At 44.2% G+C, this 20,787-nt stretch overlaps 9 protein-coding genes across 9 annotated transcripts; 6 read left to right on the top strand and 3 right to left on the bottom strand.

Annotated features, from left to right (window-relative positions):
* Window positions 1-1,188: 1,188 nt before the first annotated feature.
* N7483_007376 (hydroxymethylglutaryl-coenzyme A reductase family protein) lies at window positions 1,189-2,327 on the bottom strand (the record flags this gene model as incomplete). Its single annotated transcript, XM_057090813.1, has 3 exons — window positions 1,189-1,334; window positions 1,392-2,040; window positions 2,064-2,327. 3 exons carry the CDS (start codon window positions 2,325-2,327, stop codon window positions 1,189-1,191), a joined length of 1,059 nt encoding a protein of 352 aa, XP_056945554.1.
* A 2,438-nt stretch (window positions 2,328-4,765) lies between these two features.
* Window positions 4,766-5,248, top strand: N7483_007375 (uncharacterized protein; the record flags this gene model as incomplete). The annotated part of the gene is made up of 1 exon (XM_057090812.1): window positions 4,766-5,248. One exon carries the CDS (start codon window positions 4,766-4,768, stop codon window positions 5,246-5,248), a length of 483 nt encoding a protein of 160 aa, XP_056945553.1.
* An 837-nt stretch (window positions 5,249-6,085) lies between these two features.
* Window positions 6,086-6,568, bottom strand: N7483_007374 (terpene synthase metal binding domain protein; the record flags this gene model as incomplete). The annotated part of the gene is made up of 1 exon (XM_057090811.1): window positions 6,086-6,568. The coding sequence occupies one exon, from the start codon at window positions 6,566-6,568 to the stop codon at window positions 6,086-6,088; it is 483 nt and encodes a 160-aa protein (XP_056945552.1).
* Window positions 6,569-6,604: 36 nt separating this feature from the next.
* On the bottom strand, window positions 6,605-6,949 carry N7483_007373 (uncharacterized protein; the record flags this gene model as incomplete). Its single annotated transcript, XM_057090810.1, has 1 exon — window positions 6,605-6,949. The coding sequence occupies one exon, from the start codon at window positions 6,947-6,949 to the stop codon at window positions 6,605-6,607; it is 345 nt and encodes a 114-aa protein (XP_056945551.1).
* Window positions 6,950-9,534: 2,585 nt separating this feature from the next.
* N7483_007372 (uncharacterized protein) lies at window positions 9,535-10,232 on the top strand (the record flags this gene model as incomplete). The annotated part of the gene is made up of 3 exons (XM_057090809.1): window positions 9,535-9,648; window positions 9,709-9,822; window positions 9,948-10,232. 3 exons carry the CDS (start codon window positions 9,535-9,537, stop codon window positions 10,230-10,232), a joined length of 513 nt encoding a protein of 170 aa, XP_056945550.1.
* An 80-nt stretch (window positions 10,233-10,312) lies between these two features.
* On the top strand, window positions 10,313-10,653 carry N7483_007371 (isoprenoid synthase domain-containing protein; the record flags this gene model as incomplete). The annotated part of the gene is made up of 2 exons (XM_057090808.1): window positions 10,313-10,381; window positions 10,423-10,653. 2 exons carry the CDS (start codon window positions 10,313-10,315, stop codon window positions 10,651-10,653), a joined length of 300 nt encoding a protein of 99 aa, XP_056945549.1.
* A 7,652-nt stretch (window positions 10,654-18,305) lies between these two features.
* N7483_007370 (uncharacterized protein) lies at window positions 18,306-18,674 on the top strand (the record flags this gene model as incomplete). The annotated part of the gene is made up of 2 exons (XM_057090807.1): window positions 18,306-18,387; window positions 18,472-18,674. The coding sequence occupies 2 exons, from the start codon at window positions 18,306-18,308 to the stop codon at window positions 18,672-18,674; spliced, it is 285 nt and encodes a 94-aa protein (XP_056945548.1).
* Window positions 18,675-18,942: 268 nt separating this feature from the next.
* Window positions 18,943-19,337, top strand: N7483_007369 (uncharacterized protein; the record flags this gene model as incomplete). Its single annotated transcript, XM_057090806.1, has 2 exons — window positions 18,943-18,994; window positions 19,075-19,337. 2 exons carry the CDS (start codon window positions 18,943-18,945, stop codon window positions 19,335-19,337), a joined length of 315 nt encoding a protein of 104 aa, XP_056945547.1.
* A 505-nt stretch (window positions 19,338-19,842) lies between these two features.
* On the top strand, window positions 19,843-20,411 carry N7483_007368 (uncharacterized protein; the record flags this gene model as incomplete). Its single annotated transcript, XM_057090805.1, has 2 exons — window positions 19,843-19,959; window positions 20,049-20,411. The coding sequence occupies 2 exons, from the start codon at window positions 19,843-19,845 to the stop codon at window positions 20,409-20,411; spliced, it is 480 nt and encodes a 159-aa protein (XP_056945546.1).
* Window positions 20,412-20,787: the final 376 nt, after the last annotated feature.

Here is a 20,787-nt window from a genome sequence, read left to right as displayed (position 1 = left end):
AAAACTTCAATATACCTTCGAGATGTCAAGTTGGTCAATATTAAAACCTTAAAATATTCTCTCAAGAAGTTTTGACTGAGAGCTAGTATACTAACAATGATAATTCCAGAAATTGGTAATATTGACCTCCTTGGTATCAACTTGAAGTTTCACTCTGATTATGCAAGTTAGAGTTCTCAGAATCCCATAAACCGGGTTTTGTATAACTACAATTTGAAAATATGATATCAGGTTGCCACCATCACGCATTACAGATTCACTGCTCATTCAAAGTTGATTCATTATGTGAAGACCAGGCAACTATGCAGGAGAAAGGAGAGGCAGAAGTTCCGACATGATGGATGCAGTGCTATCTATGCTTGTTACTGACAGTGCTCGGACAGCAAATCGATACGGTGTGGAAGTTCATCCAGATCGGCGGTAAGAATTGCAAATGGGGATTATTTTGTCGCTCCCGATTGCTGGGAACACGAGGCATACCCCCAGACCTCATGCAGAAAATATATTTTATTCTAACTTTAACTTAATGTTCCAAGGTTGGTTCTAGTAGCCAACGTATGCATACCTGTAACCTATGTTTCGTTATGTATTAGATCTGTGAGAATTGCTAGCGTTTTTTCCCGAGATCTCACAGATGTTCTATCTTGTATTGGCAATCTCGATTGCCGAATTATATGGGAGTAAGGAGTAACTAGTTCACCGTTCGGTTCATTCTCGGTTAATCCCATGCATATGGCTATATGTCGGCCGCCTATATGGATCAAATACGGTACTTTATACGGTATTTGTTCAAATGCAATTTTCCCAAGGTCAACTGTATTACGGTATTTGGAGGTATCAAAATACCCGTGGACTTCAGCGTTGTCTTGATTATGGTATTTGGGTCATATAGATCGCCGGGCTACATGGATGGTATATCTGCCACTGGGTACTACTTAGTTCCAATGATGTACAGCAGGTTGAAATTTGGTACCGATATGGCTTGTTGGAACGTTCGCTTCAATGAGCGCTAGGGCCAGATCCTATGCGATGACTGGACACTATACTAGCCTTTGAGAACTCCGGACGAAAATTTGAAAACCAAACAGCAATATCTGATTGAAATAATTGGATTACTTGGAAGATTCTATTAACCGGGTGAAATGGAGATTCCCGATGTTCAAATGTTGCCTCCGTGTCCAAAAAGTATTAAAGCTTTGATTGTGCGTTACGAGGAGCTCTCGCAAACCTGTAATGACTCGCTGCAAATGTGTTATTGGTGACTGCAGCCACTGTACTCATGTCCAGAGCAAGAGAGAATGACGCAATGAGACCCGCCAAACGACCCTTGGACCCTGGATCAGTGCATCCAAGCTTCTCCAATGCTTCTCTCTGTGTATCTTAAATAGTACCCCCGCCGACGGTTCCAACGTGGAGACTTGGAAAGTATGTTGAGACACCCAGTTCTTTGGTTTCGTCATTGAATTTAGTAGTCAAATGACTCCAGGCTGATTCCGCTATGGAGCCAGCATCTTGTCCACACGCAATGAACATCGCTGCAACCACATTTTCTTGGTTGATACTATAGCCTAACTGCCCGTTTCGTGTAGCAACCTCCCTGCTATTCTGGATGAGTTCATACAGATCCCAAGTTGGAATACCTAGAATCTTCTCGCATGCTTCCTGTGTGATCGTTCCCCATGCCATGACAGACACGCCGCGTGATTGTAAGATGTTTCTCCAAGACAGGGATTTTTCGGCAGCTGACTGGCCCTCAATCATTATGATGCGAAGCTTCAATACTAGAGCGTTGTTTGACGCTGCAAAACGATCGCATGCTTCTTGCGTATCGAACGTGACCATATTCTGCCCCGCGGCATTTCCACAATAGTATTCAAAAATAACATGAACCGTGCTTCCCACGAGTTGAGAATCAACTTTCATAAGTTTGGCATATTTGCTGGTGGATTGTGCAGCCTCTTGAAACTCAGGGAAAAGGTCTGGAAGGAGGTCGTAGAACGATGCAGCATTCCTGGAGTAGAAAACCAGAAGACAGGCGCCCTTGTCATTGTATCTCGTAGTACCTTGAATTGGATGTCACCAGAATCAGTGAAGAGCTTGAATCCACGCAAGCAGCTTGCAGCCAACGTAGATTCGCAAGTTGCCAATGGGGCATAGAATGCGCCATCCGTTCCATCATACCCCTTGACACTCAAAGGACTGGCGATCCCAACAGGCACTTTGATAGAGCCAACGCAATTTTCGATCTTAGCTTTTCCGGCTGTATCTTCATCTTGAATAATGTATTTGAGTTTGGACGCAATCCTGCTGAGTGAATCGATAGTCATAATAGTCAAGGTCGACAAAAAGAATATTGTGTTTTCCAAGGTTGGGATTCTGGCAGGTTTTTGAGAGTTATTAAGGATGAATTGTGGAAATTTAAAAAGACTCCTTGGGTCACGATCTACGGAGGTGGCCCGGCACTGGCAGTGGCCAGTGCACCATGAAAGATTCACGGCAGCAAGGAATAACCTTCAAGTTATGCAGGACTTTCACATTCAAACTCTAGATATACTTCTGCAAACCCTGCGTCATCGCCCGATGGGAGGCGTGATGATCTCCAGTAAGTGAACCTTGGAACGAATCGACATCTCGAAGTTTCCTGATATTCCTTTACACTCGGCAATGTTTAGACAAGGGTGTAAGCTTTTCTTGCATCAGTCTATCACACCGACTTCTCATCCTTTTTTCACTTAGGATATGGGCGAAATTATAGAACAATGACCTGCGGTGTGAGGAAGTATATGCATCTCATCCTTGGTCACTTGGTGATGTCTACATTGAAGCCTACGATTCTATCACGCAACTCTACCACACCGACTTCTAAGAAGATGTAAGCTTTTGGGCTAAGGAATTTCCTCATAGCTTCAAGGTTTCTGTCAAGGCCTTGCGCAGACCGGGGTTGCCTGGCTTGTGAGCGCAGCGTGACTTATTACGTGTGATGGATGGTGGCGTGTAGATCGAAGGTCATTCTCTCATTGCTCAGAATAAATAGGCTTTAAATACTTTGAATACTGAATTCAGGTGCAAATTCAATCTTTTTGTCATCAAGTCACAGCAACAAAAGGTATGTACTCATTAAATCGATAACATGAGCTATATAAGTGTCCATGCATCATGATGCACTTACACAAGTCTGGGAACTGCCAGTGGAAAAACAATCATTTGAACCCCACCAGTCCACTATTTGCGCAGGGCTGAAGAATTTTCATTTGTTCTTATCTCCGATATTGGCACAGGTATGACGGCAACAGGAATATGGTTTCTAGACAAAGTATTTGGATTCAAAATCGTGATCCTGCTTTATGATAGTATCCCTTGGTTCTGGGTAAATCATTGGATAGGTGAGTGGAGACTTTTTCAAGATTCGCCTCATTTATATTGACAAATACAAGTCGCTGTGACACACCTACAGCATAATCATCCGTCTGTGCCAAGATACGAGAGGGGCTCATGGACATTCATGAAAGGAGCTCTTGCCACAGTTGACCGTGACTTTGGCTGGTTAGGAAGGTTCTTTATCCACAACATCGTTGATTTCCATGTGGTTCACCACCTATTTCCGTAGGTTGACGTTAAATACTATCCGATATGTTTCATTGACTAGGGGCTGACTCTGTTCAGCCAAATACCTTTCTATCACGCAAAAGAAGCCACACAAGCTATCATTCCAGTCTTGAGATCACGATATCGAGAAGATGAATCTGCTTCATTCTTAGAGAGTCTTTCGAGGAATTTCACTGATTGTCAATGGGTGAAGGCCGAGGATGGAGCTAATGATGGAGAGTTGTGGTTCCAGAAAGGGCCATCTCCAGCCTGAGCCCCAGAGCTTACAATGCGGATGTCGAAATATGTTGCGTCCAGATGTCAATAGGCTATAATTTATGGATGTAAACAAAGACAGTTTAAATATTGAGACGAAATCTTTGGGAAACGGGAGGAAATTGGATCTGGATCCCTGGAGGGTTTGCGATCTTATATTTGCCAGTGAGTATTTCGTAGTGAAAAATGCCTCTGGCCGTGGACTCTCTTTCCTGGTAGCACCGTGTCTTCCACCAATTGACAATTGAAACTATTAAACATGGTAGAGTATCACAATCAACTGACAGCAATATTGTGCTCAAAGTTGATTTCGGCAGAACTTTTTGATCTAATATTCATGGTGCGCAATTTTGGTTTGATAAATTGTACATCAGAAAAGAATCGTGCCTCTTTTCCCAATTGGTTCCTAAGATTTGCCTAGCAGAGAGTTCATGCAAGAATCGGCGAACTGATGCGACAAGGTTCGTGCCCGCTAGTCGAGATTCTCACTGAATTTCCGCCCCAAATCCCCAACCTCTCCACTTCGAACTCTGTAGACAAGCTCTCTTACGCGGGAACAGAACTGTGTACCTTTAATCTACATGATGGACGGAAACTGAATGATCTTCGTTTATGTGATTATAAGTCGTTCTCAAAAGTTGTATCTACTCAAAACCTCAACGGTGCTCGTTAATATTGTTGTTAGTCTCACTGTCTCACAATGGCCAATCAAACAGCCTCCAGGGCTGAACTAAGTGAATCCAACTAGTTTAGCTTTCCCCTAACTAATGCGAGTGTGTTCACATTTCAAATCGCCATTACTTTGTCCATTTCATTTTCCCCCTGTTTTCTTTCCTTCCTTTAGACCCTTGGTGTTTTTTACCCTCCTTCCCGTCCCTTTATACCGCTCCTACTGCGAGTCAACATGCCGGACGCCACGACAATTTATGTCACGAGTACAGCAACCGGAGCCGAATCTTCCAACACAGGATCTGGTATCTCTTTTACCTCAAGTAATACATCGAAGGCGGAGATGATCTTTATCACTAGTAAAGCAACCAAAGCCGAATCTTCCAGCATCGACTCTACTTCCTTGACTACCTCAAGTGGTACTTCCAATAGACCGGCCTCATATACATCTGGGAAAGAGCTTTCCACAGGCGTCAAAGCTGGGATTGGAGTTGGAGTCTCACTGAGTGCCCTTTTGCTTGTTCTTGTGGCTTTCTTCTTCCATATGCGCAGGCGGAAGCGGCGAGGATTCACAAAAGGGGACCTCGGTAATAACGTCCCAGTGTTACCGGAGCTCGGAATGGATGGTCAGAAGCATGAATTATCTGCTGAGGAGTCAAGAAGAGTTGAACTTCCTGCCGATGAACAAAAAAACTCCAATTTGCATGAGTTAGAGTGATTTGACTTTATCATACCCGCAAGTCGCCAGTTCCTATCATGGTTGAAGTTCGATAGAGCAATAGATGGCCTCAGCGGAGATTTCGTTCGCGATGTTGATACCGTGACTTTCGTTTCAGTCAGAGGCGTGGATAATGTACTGGGAAGAAAATGGTACATTGGCAATATAATCAAAGTACTGAGCAGAAAATATTTCTAATTACAATTGAGGTTCCAAATTTTCTTGCCAAAATCTGAACTCCAGCTCCAGAGCTGAACCGGTATTTATATTGTCTCTGATTGCCTCAGAGAAGTTAAGTTCGATGAAACACCTGGCACTTGGGAAATTGAGGGGAAATGAGCTATCCTACCAAAAGAACACAACAACCCAAAGCCATGTAAGGTATACGAGGATCCAGCCTCAGTTGAGTCTTCTGCGAAGGTCTGATGAGGGAGGTATACAAGTTCACTATTTGAAACTATCTCGACGTGTCAAGTATGAGATCCGTACCTACGCTAGTACTGAACAATATCGTATCCTCAATCTTGGAACCTTGCAACTCTTGGTGTGACAGGAAGCCCTATTCTTCATACCTTATGGTTGTATATGCTTGGACATCGTAGATAGGATGTTACATACGCGATGAACTTGGATCAATTAGGTATAGATATGACGCTACGGAGTATATAAAAATACCAAAAACTACTTTCACATCATAGAAAACTTTCAAATGTGGATGTACCGAAAGTAATTATCAGCTGCTGAATATTCACATATACCCGAATAACATAAAGAAAAGTCCAAGTATGGTCAACTTGAACCCCGAATTGTGGCTCCCAAATTCTACGCATTGGCACCTTACATTGAAACCGTCACCACATGTACATTAACTGTTTCCCTGTGGTAAACTATCGTTGGTTCAGGGGTTAAAGTGCCAGCATCGGAGTCAGGAAGTTTGCGGGTGAAACCATGATACCGGCAGGTCTTACGATGGAACCGAAGATTTCCTGAAATGGCGTAACCCATTTCCAGTAGAAAGGCAACAATCTCAGGGTTGTCTCCGAGCGGACCGTCAAGGATTCTATCACGGGTCGCGATGAACTGGGCTTCTGTCTCCACAGTTATTGCAGCAAGCCGGTCCAGGGTACTCTGAAGCGATAGCCCTTGTCCCATAAGAATCCAGACGCTATTCACCTTCTCGCCAGCCTCCAACTCTTTAGGGAAGGAGAAAATATCGTTGACAAAGATCCAATGTTTTATGACCAAGCCGCGGGCTGTCCGCATGTCCTCGTTTTGTTCAAAGTGTTCTTGCAGATCGAAACCAAGCGCCCACTCTAGCATGGTAATAAGGCAAAAGCCGAACACATTTTTACGTCGTCATGAATCATAAGATTCAAGATCAGTGAACTTCCCGACACCGTCTGTGTTCTCATTGGCACAATTCTTCAAGACGGCTTTCAGGTCCTCAGCCATGCGATTTAGGACACTGGTTGGCTGGTGCTCTGCAAAAAGCTTCAACCCTTCGTTGAGAACCCTTTCAGTCGGTGTTGACGGGATGGGAATACCGTCAATAATGGCATTCAGACGGTTTGCCTGTGCCATCCGCGCTGCAGTATGATTCTGTATCGTAGGAGAGGCGAAAACGTCATCCATAAGCACGAGCCAGTGCATACATGCCTGCAAAGCTAAGAACCTCTCAGGAATACAATGAGGGTAGACCATCGCCCCCACTCCGTGTATCCTTCTCTCAGATTAAGGGTTGTCTTTGGTGAATTGCCTTCACTCTCGCCAAAGGCGTCAAAAAGAAATGGGCGTAGCCAAGCAAAGACTTCAGGCTCGAGGCGCTTGAAATCGAGATGATATGCCAGTGGCAAGGAAAGAGGTATCGCAGGTAGGGAGTCCTTGGTCCCGAATTCAACCATATTCAATGTTGTATTGGGATGGGCAATAGGTGAGCGCCTTTGTTTAATCAACGTTGACGTATCTTGGTGAGCCCGCTCAAAAAGAAGAGAACCTGCTAATGGTACTGGATAGTGGCCGACCCAGGTAGATGTATATAAGCCTTACGCAAAACCTACACAGATAACCTTACATATGCATATCCCCGTATTGTTACATAAAGGAAATCCCTACGTATCTTTGGTGATAGTTGCTACCTAGTCGTAGTATTCTGGAGGAGTTCCCCTCTGAGCACGTGGTTATACACACTCCACCGGTCAACATAACCCCGCTTTTTTACGCCCAAATCATCTTTCAACACGTTGAAGAAACTGGTAAAATAGTGAGTGCCGCAAGTGCGGTGTAACATCAATCTGAGTCCGCATATACGACCGTCTATTTACAAAGCTGTGGCACCGGCATACGTAATTCAATGTCATCTCCAGGGCTTCAATGTTCCCCGGGCATTAGGACCTTGGAAGCTACCTACCAATGCCACGTGCGCAATACCGGCATAATTCCGACCTCGGGAGCAAACTTGAGCCTGATCATTTCAAGTTGACACTACAACATGTATTAGTAAAATAGCTCTCATCCCCTCCCAAAAAAAGGAATATATTCTTATGTAGTAATGAATTCTCTTTTTCATGAGATATTGAATTTTAAGAGCTTCGAGTTCCTTCAGATCATTCAATCTTAGGAGCTGTCTTTTGCTACTTAGACCAGTCGCTCTTCAAATTTATCTGCAGAATAGAATATGCAGTTAAAACGACACATGAAATGAAAAATGAGTATCGAACGTATACTAGTGTGCCAAATTGGGCAGCGCAGCGATAGGCGTAGAAGTCTCATTTTGCTGCACATGCGTGTATCCAGGATCCGCTTTTCACCGAGGGCTTCTGAGTCCATAACTCATAGCCTTGAAACGGGGTCAGACCTCGCTCGGGCACCACTTGATGCATGGAATAGCAACATTTGAAGGAATTGACGAACGAGAATGAGCTTTTGGGTTTCTCCCGGGCTGCCCTTCTCAGGTTCACCATGCTCATCTTTGCAACGTATGCGCTTTGGATACATGCAGTACATATGAAGTAACTCCTAATCAAACCTTCAGGGCTTGGAAACTCAAACGTGCTAGTAAATAACATGCCCAGGTGGAAAGCTTCAAGTTCTGTCCAAGCCATTATAAGCAAGCTACATATATACTACTCAGGGGTTGACATCAAAATACTACGTATAGAGCCCCGTCTGGATGTTAGGGAAATCAGGCCATAATCAATTTTGTGTTCTTATGCAGGTTTTAAGAGTTTAGTCCCTCATGAGCCCTGGCTTCGGGACTCATGGTCTGACTGGTGGTGGTGGACCTGGTATTCAAATGTTAGTATGTAGTTTATCTAGGCCCAACCGGTTGACATAGATTCAATACCTCTTTCTCTCGTTAAGTGTCCAAGATCCCACATCTGCGAAAAATGTATTTCCAGCGCGTGCAGCGGGATAACGGATACTAGTAATGGTTGGTCAAGTGAACTATAATGTGACAGGTGTGATACCTGCCACTGCAGTGGATGGGCACATGCCCAGGTATGCATGCTGCACATGCGGCTTCAAGTTCCAAGGCTAAAAGCGGACATCTGGACACATGTGCACCCGGCCCGGGCCTTGGCATGAACTCAGGCTCGATCTACGGAACATTTTTCCTGAGATTGGTAGTGGCTATTGTAGTGGGGTACCCTGTCCCCTACTACACGTACCGTGCTAAGAATTACCGTTTGGTTACATCTCTGTTTTGTCATGTTTTCAGTCCCGTCTTTGTACGTACAAGAATGCCCGTCGTTATAGTCTAGAATACACACTCCTACACATCTCTCATCCCACCCCTACGGGGTAGTCCGGCCACAACGTACATGTTGGTTGGTGTTATCCATTCATGCTAGCTGGATCGACCCGTGTATCTAGAATACACTGCCTAACGGTTCCCCTCTTCACTATGTAGTAACCCCAAGTACACACTGGCAACCGGACCCCTCACTATCAGTATATTACATACATACATATGTATGACGTGTCTTTGCATAGCATAACATTTGGAACAGCAAGAGGGGTCGAAAACCTAAAGGATGCAGATATATTCCAAGGGAAGAGGGATATATGCAGCCCCAGAACTCTGGCAGCAGTGACCATGCCGTACGGCACCCCAAAAGCCGATATTTACGTATTCTGGGTGCTCTCGTGTGGATTTCAATGTCTCAATATATGGGAGAGGTAGAACAACATGATAAAACGCAACACACCCACATGCATGGACGTATAGATCTAGTCGATTCTCCATATTGAAGATATTTTGGATTGGAAGAGCCCAAATAATCATCATGGATGCACAAACCGAATTCACACATTCTTATACAAGCGCCTTGCCCAACATCATATATCACGTGCGTGCTACTGCAATTGAAACCTCAAGCAATAAGGACCACTATGAAAAGGTAACCTATTATAAAATTACTGTTTCCTAGCATGAAGTATTTTGGACTAATACGAGCTAGGTTTTGACTGCTCCCCTTGACTATCTGCGGGACATACCGGGAAAAGGCATACGCAGCCAACTGATTGATGCATTCAACGAGTTCCTTCGTGTACCGAGCGACAAACTCGATGTAGTGAAGAGAATGATCGATATGCTTCACCATGCCTAATTGCTGTAAGTGTGGATAATAGCACTAAGAAAAGCCAAATTTGATCTGATCTGGTAAATTTGGTATTGATGATATCCAACTCATCCCAGCTACGCCGGGGTGCCCCTGCAGCACATCATATCTTTAGAGTATCTCAAACAACAAATTCAGCCAACCATGGATACTTCGTTGCTCAGAGAGAGCTCACAAATCTTTTAAGTCCACATGCATTCTCCATTTTCATCGATGAGCTTATAAACTTGCATCGTGGGCAAGGAATGGAGCTTTACTGGAGAGACTCATTGCAATCTCCGTGCGAGGAGGAATACATTCAGATGGTGCTAGAAAAGACTGGTGGTTTCTTTTCGTCTCGCAGTCCGATGGATGTTAGCTGAGAGCACAGAGCCAGCGGCGAAAGAGGAAAATGCTTTTATTACTCTCGTTGAGATACTAGGAGTCCTTTTCCAAATTCGGGATGATTATCAGAACCTGCGAAGCACTACATAGACCGCGAACTAATGTTTCTCTGATGATATCACAGAGGGTAAATTCTCCTTTCCAATTATCCATAGCATTCGCGCACAGCCGGAGAATCAAATCCTATACAGCATCCTGAGACAGCGCAGTGAGGATATTGCGGTCAAGCAACGGGCAGTTGACCATATTCAATCGACTGGCAGCTTTCATTATTGCGAGCAAAGAATTGCCTTGCTGATACAGGAGGCGCGAGAAGCCACGACTTCAATCATGATGATGGCAGATACTACGTTAGGATGTCAAATGGAAGGTATTTTGAATTCACTGGGAACTTTATAGATCGAAGTCGGGATTACTAGGGAGAACTCGAAGTTCACTTCCGGTCTACTGTAAATTTTTATATGTATGGGTAGCACATTTCAGAATCATTCAAGTTTTATAATGATTAAATTCCGCTTGTATTTACGTTATATTCAGTAGAGCCTGTCAACTGGTCTAGCTTAAAATTTTACCATCGGATATATGAATAGGATATATCATCCAGTTGTATAGATTCGGAAATCTATCCTACTTCAGTGAGATAGTATTCAACGAGAGCACTTGCATATTTGAGGGATTTGTCTTGGGAACATTGCAACTTAAGGATCCTGAGGTAAAAACTGGATAGTCGTCTAACAAATGTCGAACTTCAACCATGGAACTTTCTGAGGTGTTATGAGATTGGAACAAACAGCACCAGATGACCGTCACACAGTTTCGGCGTTTCGGCTGCAGTTGAGCAATAACCTTTCATTTCTCTTGCTTTGCTCTATATAGACTTTTTTTACTACTTGGGTTCCTGCACTTTTATTCACCGCCCGTCTTGATACCTGAGGATAGCCTACAGCTTATCTCCAGGGCTACCAGGTGCCTATATCTAATAATATAACAGCTAACCCTCCCTTGCAGATAACCTTCCAGGTAACACTATAGGTACCTACACACAAAGAGGGGTCGGTCATCAGTCACCTGTAGACGTTACTGACTCGGACTGAACCCTTAAGTATGTAAACACACCTGGCCAAGCACTTGAGTCCTGGGGACATACCTATTTTTCCCGATACAAATGCTCGTTGCTACAAGGTATGTACACTGGCAGTCCCGCGCGAAGCACGGCGTGAGGACTTGTAACCCCTGATTTAGTGTGTTTCACTCACATACGACCACAGGGTGTGGAGAACAGGGCTTCCCGTCCGCTCAGCCGTACTTAAGCCACATACTAAACGCGGTTAATTTTCAAAGAGCCCTAGACCTTAAAACGGCACCAGGTTTTGCATTAGGGTGAGTGAGGGTGATATGGGTGAGAATTCTGGACACCGGGGGTGAGAACGGGGTGAGAGGGACCCACCGCAATACTCGCATTTTCGATAAATAGCAGCCCGAGGGCGGTCAGTAAGACCTGCCATTTTTTATTCATCTTGTTCTCTCAACTCAAAGACGATGCTCACAGAAAAGATACAGAATATTGAAAAAGCTTGCCGAGGGAAACGCTCGTGCTGCATCACGTGGGGTTACCCTTGACTATCAGAACGAACGGGAATAAGAAGAAAATACTATTTGCTATAAGGAGCTAGCACCGGCTAAACTCCAAAATTACGAGAATGCTGTATTGAACTGGACATTGTGAGCAATCCCACCAACCTTATTTTTTATTACCCTAATGTATTATAGGTAGAGGCTGTTCTGTAATGAAGCAGCCAACGCTAACTTTGCGAAAGAGGAGCCTGATCCGGGACACTTGGCGATAAGTGATACAAAATACTTCTTTAGTATAATGTTACGAACTGGCTGTCAAGCAACGTGAGTATACACTGCCGTAGTGTCAATACTTACCGCAAGCCGTTATCCTGCAATTGTACCGTCGCCGTCCGGGCCTTACACGGGCTAGTCTTTAGGGATCCTTGCACGGTAATGCTTGAGTCAGGGGTTCGCTAGCAAGTCAGTCACGAGTGAGGTTATCACGAGTGAGCTCCCAAGCTAGTTGAGGTTTATCTTCAAGGGTTCGATTGTGATCAAGTATCAGTCTGAATTGTGCTGTAGGTCTCAATAACAATAGAGTAATAATCGCGAAGAACTAAATACATGATGGTAATGACCGTTCCTTATATATCCAGTCCATCCTATCCGTCCGATGGGATCCTGTCCTATCACTGGGATGGGATCTATTGTTGGAATAGATCCGCGGTCACGTGTCATGGAGTCAGAAGTGGCCTCTCATGCACCGTCCTTCCCGTATAGCCAGTATATGTTGCAATGGTAAGCAACAGGCTATATCTGGCTCCTGTTGGTGCCTCAGGCACCATAGTAGCCCTGCGCCCCTTTGGGCCGTGCGTCCGTTATGGCTGGTTGTCCATATTTGGCCCGACCGCCAACTGATTGGGTCGTAGCTGCTCCTGGGAGGCCTCTCCGTAGTGGGTCCGTAACATCTTGCACGTACAGGCTATAACCATATCGACAAGCTTGATTTCTTAGCTGATTTCCAACGTGCACGGGCTGAGGCATTTCGGCCGAATACTATCCAAAATAGCTTTTTAGGTACTGGATTAGTTCCAATTGATGCAGAAAGAGTTCTCTCCAAATTGAATATTTCTCTTCGAACACCTACACCACCAGGTAGCCGACCAAGCAGCAGATCTAGTCAATTTTCACCTAAAACACCTAGAACTGTGGTTCAGCTTCAGAAGCAAGCTTCAATGCTTAAAGAACTCCTAAAACAGCGATCAAACAGCCCTCCAAGCCCGTCAAAATTGATGCTAGATCAAATTATCAAAGGGCATTCGATAGCACTACATAACACTGCGCTACTAGCTCAAGAAAACGCCAATTTACGCGCAGCGAACGAGAAGAAACGACAGAAGCGCAGTCGATCCGCTAGACAGATACCATGTGAACAGGGTTTGACTGTTGAAGAAGGCCTACAGCTACTTACACAGCTGGATTTGCCAGTGGAACCACCTGTGGTTGAATCACACACCCAGGTTGAACTGCCTGTTCAGCCGAATCAGCCAGCGCCTAGGGCTCAGCCTAGGTGTAGTGGGTGTCGAGAGGTTGGACATCGAATTAATGTATGTAAAAATCGTATTTATAACTGAATTTATTGGTGTTGGGTTAAAATATTTGAATTTTAAAATTCTAGTGGGGTAGAGTGTACGGCGAGACCGGGTGTACGGCGAGACCGGGAACTACGTTATCCCATATCTATCTACGGGTGATCTTTGCCGGCCGATATCGCCGGGATTCCTTAGGGATGCATAGTCCTAGATCAAATCAGCATTGTAGATCAGGGAGGATGGGTGAGGTCGGTGAACCTTGGGAAATTCCAGTGGGCGTAGGGAATTGCAGCAAGAGCCCTCTGGCAATCAAACCCTAGTCGAACAGCTAGAGAGAAAGGTTTTTACCAAGGCGCTAATCGGCTAAGCCATTGCTTCCTAACATTATATAGTAGGCGTTGATAGGAGACATTACTACCGTAGGATCCTGATAAATTTTGAATTAGGGTATCGGGTGGAGACACAAACGTAGCGAAAATAATTCATATTCCTAAGGTAAGTCATATAGGAATATACCAGAGCATCGTTCAAAGTCTGAACGGTTGGTCAACGAATTTAGCTCCTCTACAGATTGTGCAGCCTGCTTCACACCCAAAGTCTATTAATGACTTTTGACCCTTTATCATACTTTAATATAACTCCGAAAAAGGGCAAGCATATTTCATAACCTAGGAACAAGACCAACTATTCTGAATTCTTAAGAATCGCCTCTTAGGGCTGCCCGCGAGATGGAGGTGACATCATGGAGCCACATATTATATATATCTCCCAATTATCGGATTATGGTAGGGTGACCAATCCAGATGTCGGTTCCTCACCTTTGAAAAGGATAACGACTGGAGGAAAGCTTAGGACCCTTGGGGCTATTCCAAGGTTACAGTATATGCATAGCATTCTATGTATATCGACGTAGTTACCTACCTATTTCTGCTAGTCATAATTCAAGTGGAGACACTGAACAACTACTCCGTCAACGGTTCGCACACGACAATGATTTTGTTAGAACCTTTTTTTCTTTGTCTCTATTGAATCTAATGTTCAAACAAGATCTGATCAATAGTTTCTCTGATATGATTCCATCCGCGATATAGGGAAGTAGGAAAAAAAAATCAACATTCCAGAATAAGGCTAGGAACGCATCCAGCCCCCAAGAATTGGTGCCTAGCTCGAATCTGCTCGATCAACAAGTGGCTCACTTGATCAGGGATAGCCCTACGAAGGATTGTTTTTTCAAATCAGTTCACACAATTGTCCTCTTAAGGTTTTTTAGATTTTTCTCTCAGGGGTCAAAGCCCTTTAGGTGAAAGCATACATCTGAACTTGAACAACAGGTGTTATAGGGGGTAGTTTTGCTGCATCAGACACCTGGACAAACCACCGTTCGCACCTGGGCACCATTTTTGAAGCTTGCATGTTTGCCACTGCAATGTGATTTGGAGGTGCATGTATGCATGGGTCCACAAGTTGAAAAGATTTCAAAATTGAATGTTTGATCCATTAAGCGGACATATGGAGCACTTGGTACAAACATAAATAATTGATGTACAGCCATCTGACCTTAGGGTTCTCCCGTATTCTGATTTAAGCCGATTCGGCTTTAAGGAGCTGGAGTTTGACCCATATGTGGTCTTTGGATGTACGATGACCAACTGCATACGGAGTACACGGTTTTGGTAATTTGCAGTATGAACCTTGTTAAAGAACTCAAGAATCCTCTGCGTTATGAAAGTGGAATTGTCGACACTAGTTATACTAATTTAGTAGTCAACTAGAAATTACGTACGAACATTTGAATGTATGGCTAATTATTTGAGATTCCGCCCCCATTTGAGAGTTCCAGACTCTGAATTTGGACAAAAGTACCCTTGGCAGCACTTGAGGAATTAAACATTCATCCATAGATCTACAGAGTAGATACTATGTTTAGACCTGTGCAAAAGGTGGCCCATGGGTAACCCATAGGTGGGTCTAATCTGTAACGTGATTCCCGGTTACCCGAGCGTCCCGGTTACTCGAGCGATGCTCCAAGAACTTCAAATTTCCTACTTTTTCAATCTCAAATTTCAACACCAAAACACAATTAAATAATTAAATAAGTTTAGTAGGACATTTAGAATAGGTATGTCCTTTAGTTCCACAACCAGAACAAGTGACCTGGCGCCGTATGATAGACACAGGGGGTAATGGAGGCTCTACCAGTGGCTCCGTAGCACCCTCCGTTGTAGATATATATTGCCTTCCACCATCTTTTTCTTCCACCACATTACACTCAATCTCTTTCAAACTTCGCAGACTGCCTTCATGCGAGATCTGCTTTTTACTAGCAGTCCTCTTGTTCACCTGCTTCTTATTGGCTGTCTCTAACTTGGCGCAACGATCTTGGATAAAGATGAGCTCATGAGCTAGTCGAATAGTCATATCATGCGACCGGTCAATAGCTCTTTTAAGCGGCGAGGTCATAGTCTCTGATGAAGGTTCAAGTCCTTTCTTGATCCTAGAATTCGTTTTTTGCAGTTTCGAGAGGCTCCAAAGTGTATCGAGATCACTAGTACTGCTAGAAGATCCTGGTCGTGGCTCAGGTGGTTGAGATGATAAAAATGATTCAAGCTGAATATTAAGCTTATCTAGTACATGATTAGCATCTAAAGGTACTAGACCAGCACCTCTAAAGCTATTCTGTATAGTCTAAGCTTTAAAAGCAGCTTCTTGGGCAATAGGATAGAGTTAAATAAAGTTATCTTTATCAATAGAATTGATACCAAGACGTATCTCTTCCATAACAAGCCCTCCATACACCTTTTTCAAGACTGCAAAACACCCAACATCAAGAGGCTATAATAAGTGAGATGTATGAGCAGGTATACAAAGAGAGATAACATTATTCTCTTTACAAATTTTATCAAATTCAGGTGTCAAGTATGATGAGTGTCCATCTAGAATTAGCAACATATATTTCCCTTTCCGTATAGGAAGATAAGGTAAAAAATGCTTTTGTAGCCAATCAACACCAATCTCATCACTTGTCCATCCATTAGGACTTTTGTTCACACCCCAAAGTGGTGGCTTTTGAAACCAGCGCTCCAAAAAGACCTTTCCTTTGAAAATAATATATGGTGGAAGCACAACACCATTAGCACCGATATACTCAATAGCAGTGACCCATTCTCGATTCCCAGGTTGTAAGACACCTCTTTTGCCATGATATTCCGCAGAAGTGATAATTCTTTGAGTTGAATTGATTCCCATAGCAAATCCAGACTCGTCAAAGTTGTAGATATCATCAGATGTGATACCATATTTTTTGATAGTATTTTCAACAAGTTTAAACCAGGATAGAATGACTTCAGGATCCTCGAAAGAGCTCTCTCATAATTATACTTACGAGAGAGACAAGAGGAAAGGGACTGGTGTCTTTTGACAAATTCTGTGGTCCAATTCTTGCCAACTTTCGGAGGGGGGTCAGAAGGTGTCAATCCACGCGATCGGAGTAGTAAGTTGGCCATATCTCTCAACATAGCATGTGTGAGAGCTGCTCCTCGAGAATCCATAGAGAGTAGCCATTTTTCCATAGACTTCTCTTCTAAAAGAGTAAATTTATGGCGAGGATGGCGAATTTCATCCCAAAATTCTCGCCCATTGATCCGGTGCTTCAAGGTTGAGACTGGGACGCTAAAAGCGCGTGCTGCAGCAGCAGCCGAGGGATATTGACCATCCTTTATAGCTTTAATAGCTAATAATAGGGGTCCCTCTTGCTGTACTAATTTTTGAGATCTTTGAGAGCGAATTGGTGGCATGATTAATGTTTAAAAAACTTAGGTTGCTACAGATGTGATTTTGTTTGATGTGTCGCTCGGGTTACCGGGACGCTCGGGTAACCGGGAATCACGTTAGTTAGTAGGAAGGGCCACCTTCCAAGGTTCCCCACTACACTACTTACATAATATTCAGGCTACTCAGGGAACAGTCTGAATAGCCTGAATATACCCTGAATACCCAGAAGAATAGAGCGGCAAGGGGAGTAATCCCGAACAAATCAAAAAGAATGCAAAAACTAAAACATACAACAGTCAGGATTCGCATGTGGTCACCCACCATACTACTAACTGACCGGCGTGTGGCTTAAACGCAGTAAGTAGTCGGGTGGGTGCCGCCCAGGTGAGAATGGGGTGAGTGCGCTATAGACAGGGTAAGTGACGGGTGATGACCGGATGAGAATAACTCTGTATTTTGCGACCCTGTACCGACCCTTTCAGCTGAGTTAGACTAGAATATGATTGGGCCACATGCCTCTCTGAAACAACAGTATCTGCACTTCGCCGCAGTTCATTCATTAAGAGCAAAATGACGTTTTAGGGATTAATTTCCGGCAAAACTTGGAAGTCTATTCGAAAGTTGAATGAGCAGGAGAGATATATATTTGGAAAGAGAGTGAGGCCTCGCAAATTGAAATCTGCTCCCCATCCATCACAACCAAAACAGAGCGTGTTTCTCAGGAAGCCAATCTCAATCTGACTAGGACAATTTCCAGAGATGAGATTGTTAGTTGTGACGGCCCCGGGGGCCCTCCGCTTCTAAACTCATGCCGCTCACACATGGCAGACCAGAGACCATATTAAGAGACCTCACACCTGGGCAATCCATCAATCGAATACAATTTGGTTCAAAATTTGCCCTAATTTCCAGCGGAATATCCCTTGACCAATGGAAGCGACATGGGAATGTGATTGCAAGTCGGCCCCGGGGGTGTAACGATGCTACACCATCTACGGAGCAAATACCACCTATTTCCCAAGAAGAGCCCCAATTGAGGGTCAATAGAAACTACCGAAACGCTAATGCAAAGCTAAGCACAAAAAGGAATTTGATCCGAGCCGCGTACGCTGCGGGGTCAAATCCTTGTCAATGGGACCTGAGCGTCGGTTACCGTGCATGACCCCGGGGGCCAAGGGGGCCAAGACTGGGGCCGACTTTCCAAGCCTACCTCGTATGTACTTTTCCTGATCAACATTGAACACAGCCACGATGAAGCTCCCACGATTTCTGAAATCAAAATCATCGCTTTCTTCAGAGCGGGAAAGAAGTTATGTTCAAGGCACGCATAGCCACCGTTCATCGGTCTCGCGATTATCAACGAGAGATCTGCAACTCACTTCTTCCAACGACGACTTCGAGCTTCAGAGAACACACACTCAGATCCTTGATCAACTGCGTGAAGCGAAGCGGTTGCGCCAGGTAAAGGATCCTTCCTTGCAGCCTAGCGAGAAAGCTTGAATTGATGGGGTCCTCGAAGATGTGAACAACGTTATTCGAGATGTGGAGGTACCGCGAAGTGCGGGGAATGCAAGTTTGAACATTCCGAACGAAGTGCGATGGAGGGGTCGATATGATGAAAAAGCAAAAGAGGATATGCAACGAATGATGGCATGCCAAAGTACACTTTCAGGTGTGTGGAACCATCTCCAGAATCTTGAAACCCCCAAACCGACCGTGGTTCATGAGATGGGAATGCCTGACGCAGGATGTCAATGTTCTAAAGCTCATGTCCTCACTGGGTGAGCCAACAAGGCTCGAGCAAATGGGACAAGTCGAAGGTAAGAGTCAGATGGAACGCAGAAAACCCATGTACTCCATTAGGAACCCTTAAAGTCAACTTGAACTAACTCTCTTGCAGGACTTCCGATCGGCTCTGTTTTCATCGATAGACATGTGCACGAAATACTGACAAAGAAGTTGGAAAATGCGCAAGATCATTTGCGGCTCCCTCCCGATGAGACAGCATGGGAAATGACCACCGGTCGATTTCAACGATTTAAATGTGCTTTTGGGAGCGAAGTTACCTTGACTCCGTACTTGAAGCTTGATGTCCCCCATCTCGCTTCGGACTTTGATTTGCCTGCGGCAGGAAGCTCTAATGGGCAAATCAGCATAGCATAGCAAGCATTACCGAGACCTAACATAGCAAATCTATGCATATGAAGCTAATAGTAGAAAAGGAGCGACATCCAGAGTGTTTTTGACACAAAGATTGATGCAATGTGTGGTCTCATTAATAAGTAAATACGTCAGGTGTCACTAAAGTACCCTTAGGGTCAAATAGTACATAACTATCAATCATTACAAACTTCACCTACTAACTAAATAATCCCCCAGCGCTATTTGATTCTGTCCAGAGGATTTGGCAGCTCATCATATCTTCAAGCCGGTCTGATAGAGAAATATGCTAAATCAGAAGCCAACCCGCATTATAACGCAAAAAAGTATGATAATTCTTGTTGCAGACGAGCCGTAAGCCTTTGAGAGATAAATCTTAAGAAACTTGTGAAATAAACAGAGCTAAACCGTGAGATACAGATAACTGGTTGTTGTCCATAGACTAGTTCTAGACCGAGTCCAACAACTGAAGAAGGGTGTCGTGATGTTCGGTTCCTGATGCTCTCCTATGAGCTATAGAATCATCTGTAATAAGTTATTCAACCCTTTGAAGCATTCCTCAGAGCCTACACGGTTTGATGCGCGTGACAATAAGAAATTTGCTGTTGGTCAGATCGACTGGCTTGTAATCCAAATGAGCTAGCGCAACGTTCTCAAAATTATTATGGAATATATGAATATATATAAATCGGAGTCACTGACCAACCTATATAGGGAACGCCTATCCCGTACAGGGGACTAAAAAGACCCTTTCAGTTGAAGATGAATCAAGGCCAAGAGAACAAGCCATGGAAGGTCCAGATCGTCATGTCCAGCTTACCTCCTGATGGACTGCCAGAGAGTATCAGCCAGCCAGGTTCCAATAAGGTTTGCGACTTGGATATCTGCATAGAGGATGTCGATAAAAAGCTGAAGGATCGACACTGGTATAACCGAAACCCGGCGTGGTGGCGAACATCATTTGATGTAAAGGTAGTGATTGGGCCGGCTGATCTCTCGTTCCAACTGTGGTCAAAGGATAAGAGAGTGAGGAGCAACAAACATGAGCCAATTACCGTCAAATGGATGCCAGCCTAGACCATTGGTCACACTGTTTCGATCTCTTCGTTTTAAAGTAGTCTGGAAGCTGACACCTGTTTTGAAGGAATGATTCGGGAGGTAAATAACACGTACGTTAATGCACATCATACTTTATAAGAATGGGCTATAAGAAAAAACACCAAATACCCAATATGCTATCTACATTTCCGCATTTTACACCTTCAATTTCCAACAAGGTTGTGGAGTCATGTGACTTGGTGTGGGCGTAGCCCATACCTTTACTAGGTGTAGCCTGTGACACTTGTAGTTTTAGAGTATAGCTAGTGCTAGCTCTTTATGGACGGTATATAAGTGGCGCACTTGTTATCGCCACCTGCTTGGGTGCCACTACATAGAAGGGAGTACATGCTGG

The sequence above is a fragment of the Penicillium malachiteum genome, assembly GCF_028827825.1.
Source record: "Penicillium malachiteum strain IBT 17515 chromosome Unknown utg000003l:1.0-4950554.0:1.0-4952489.0, whole genome shotgun sequence".
NCBI lineage: Eukaryota > Fungi > Ascomycota > Eurotiomycetes > Eurotiales > Aspergillaceae > Penicillium > Penicillium malachiteum.
Note: the sequence above shows the minus strand (reverse complement) of the source record. Positions and strands in the feature narration are given on the sequence as shown.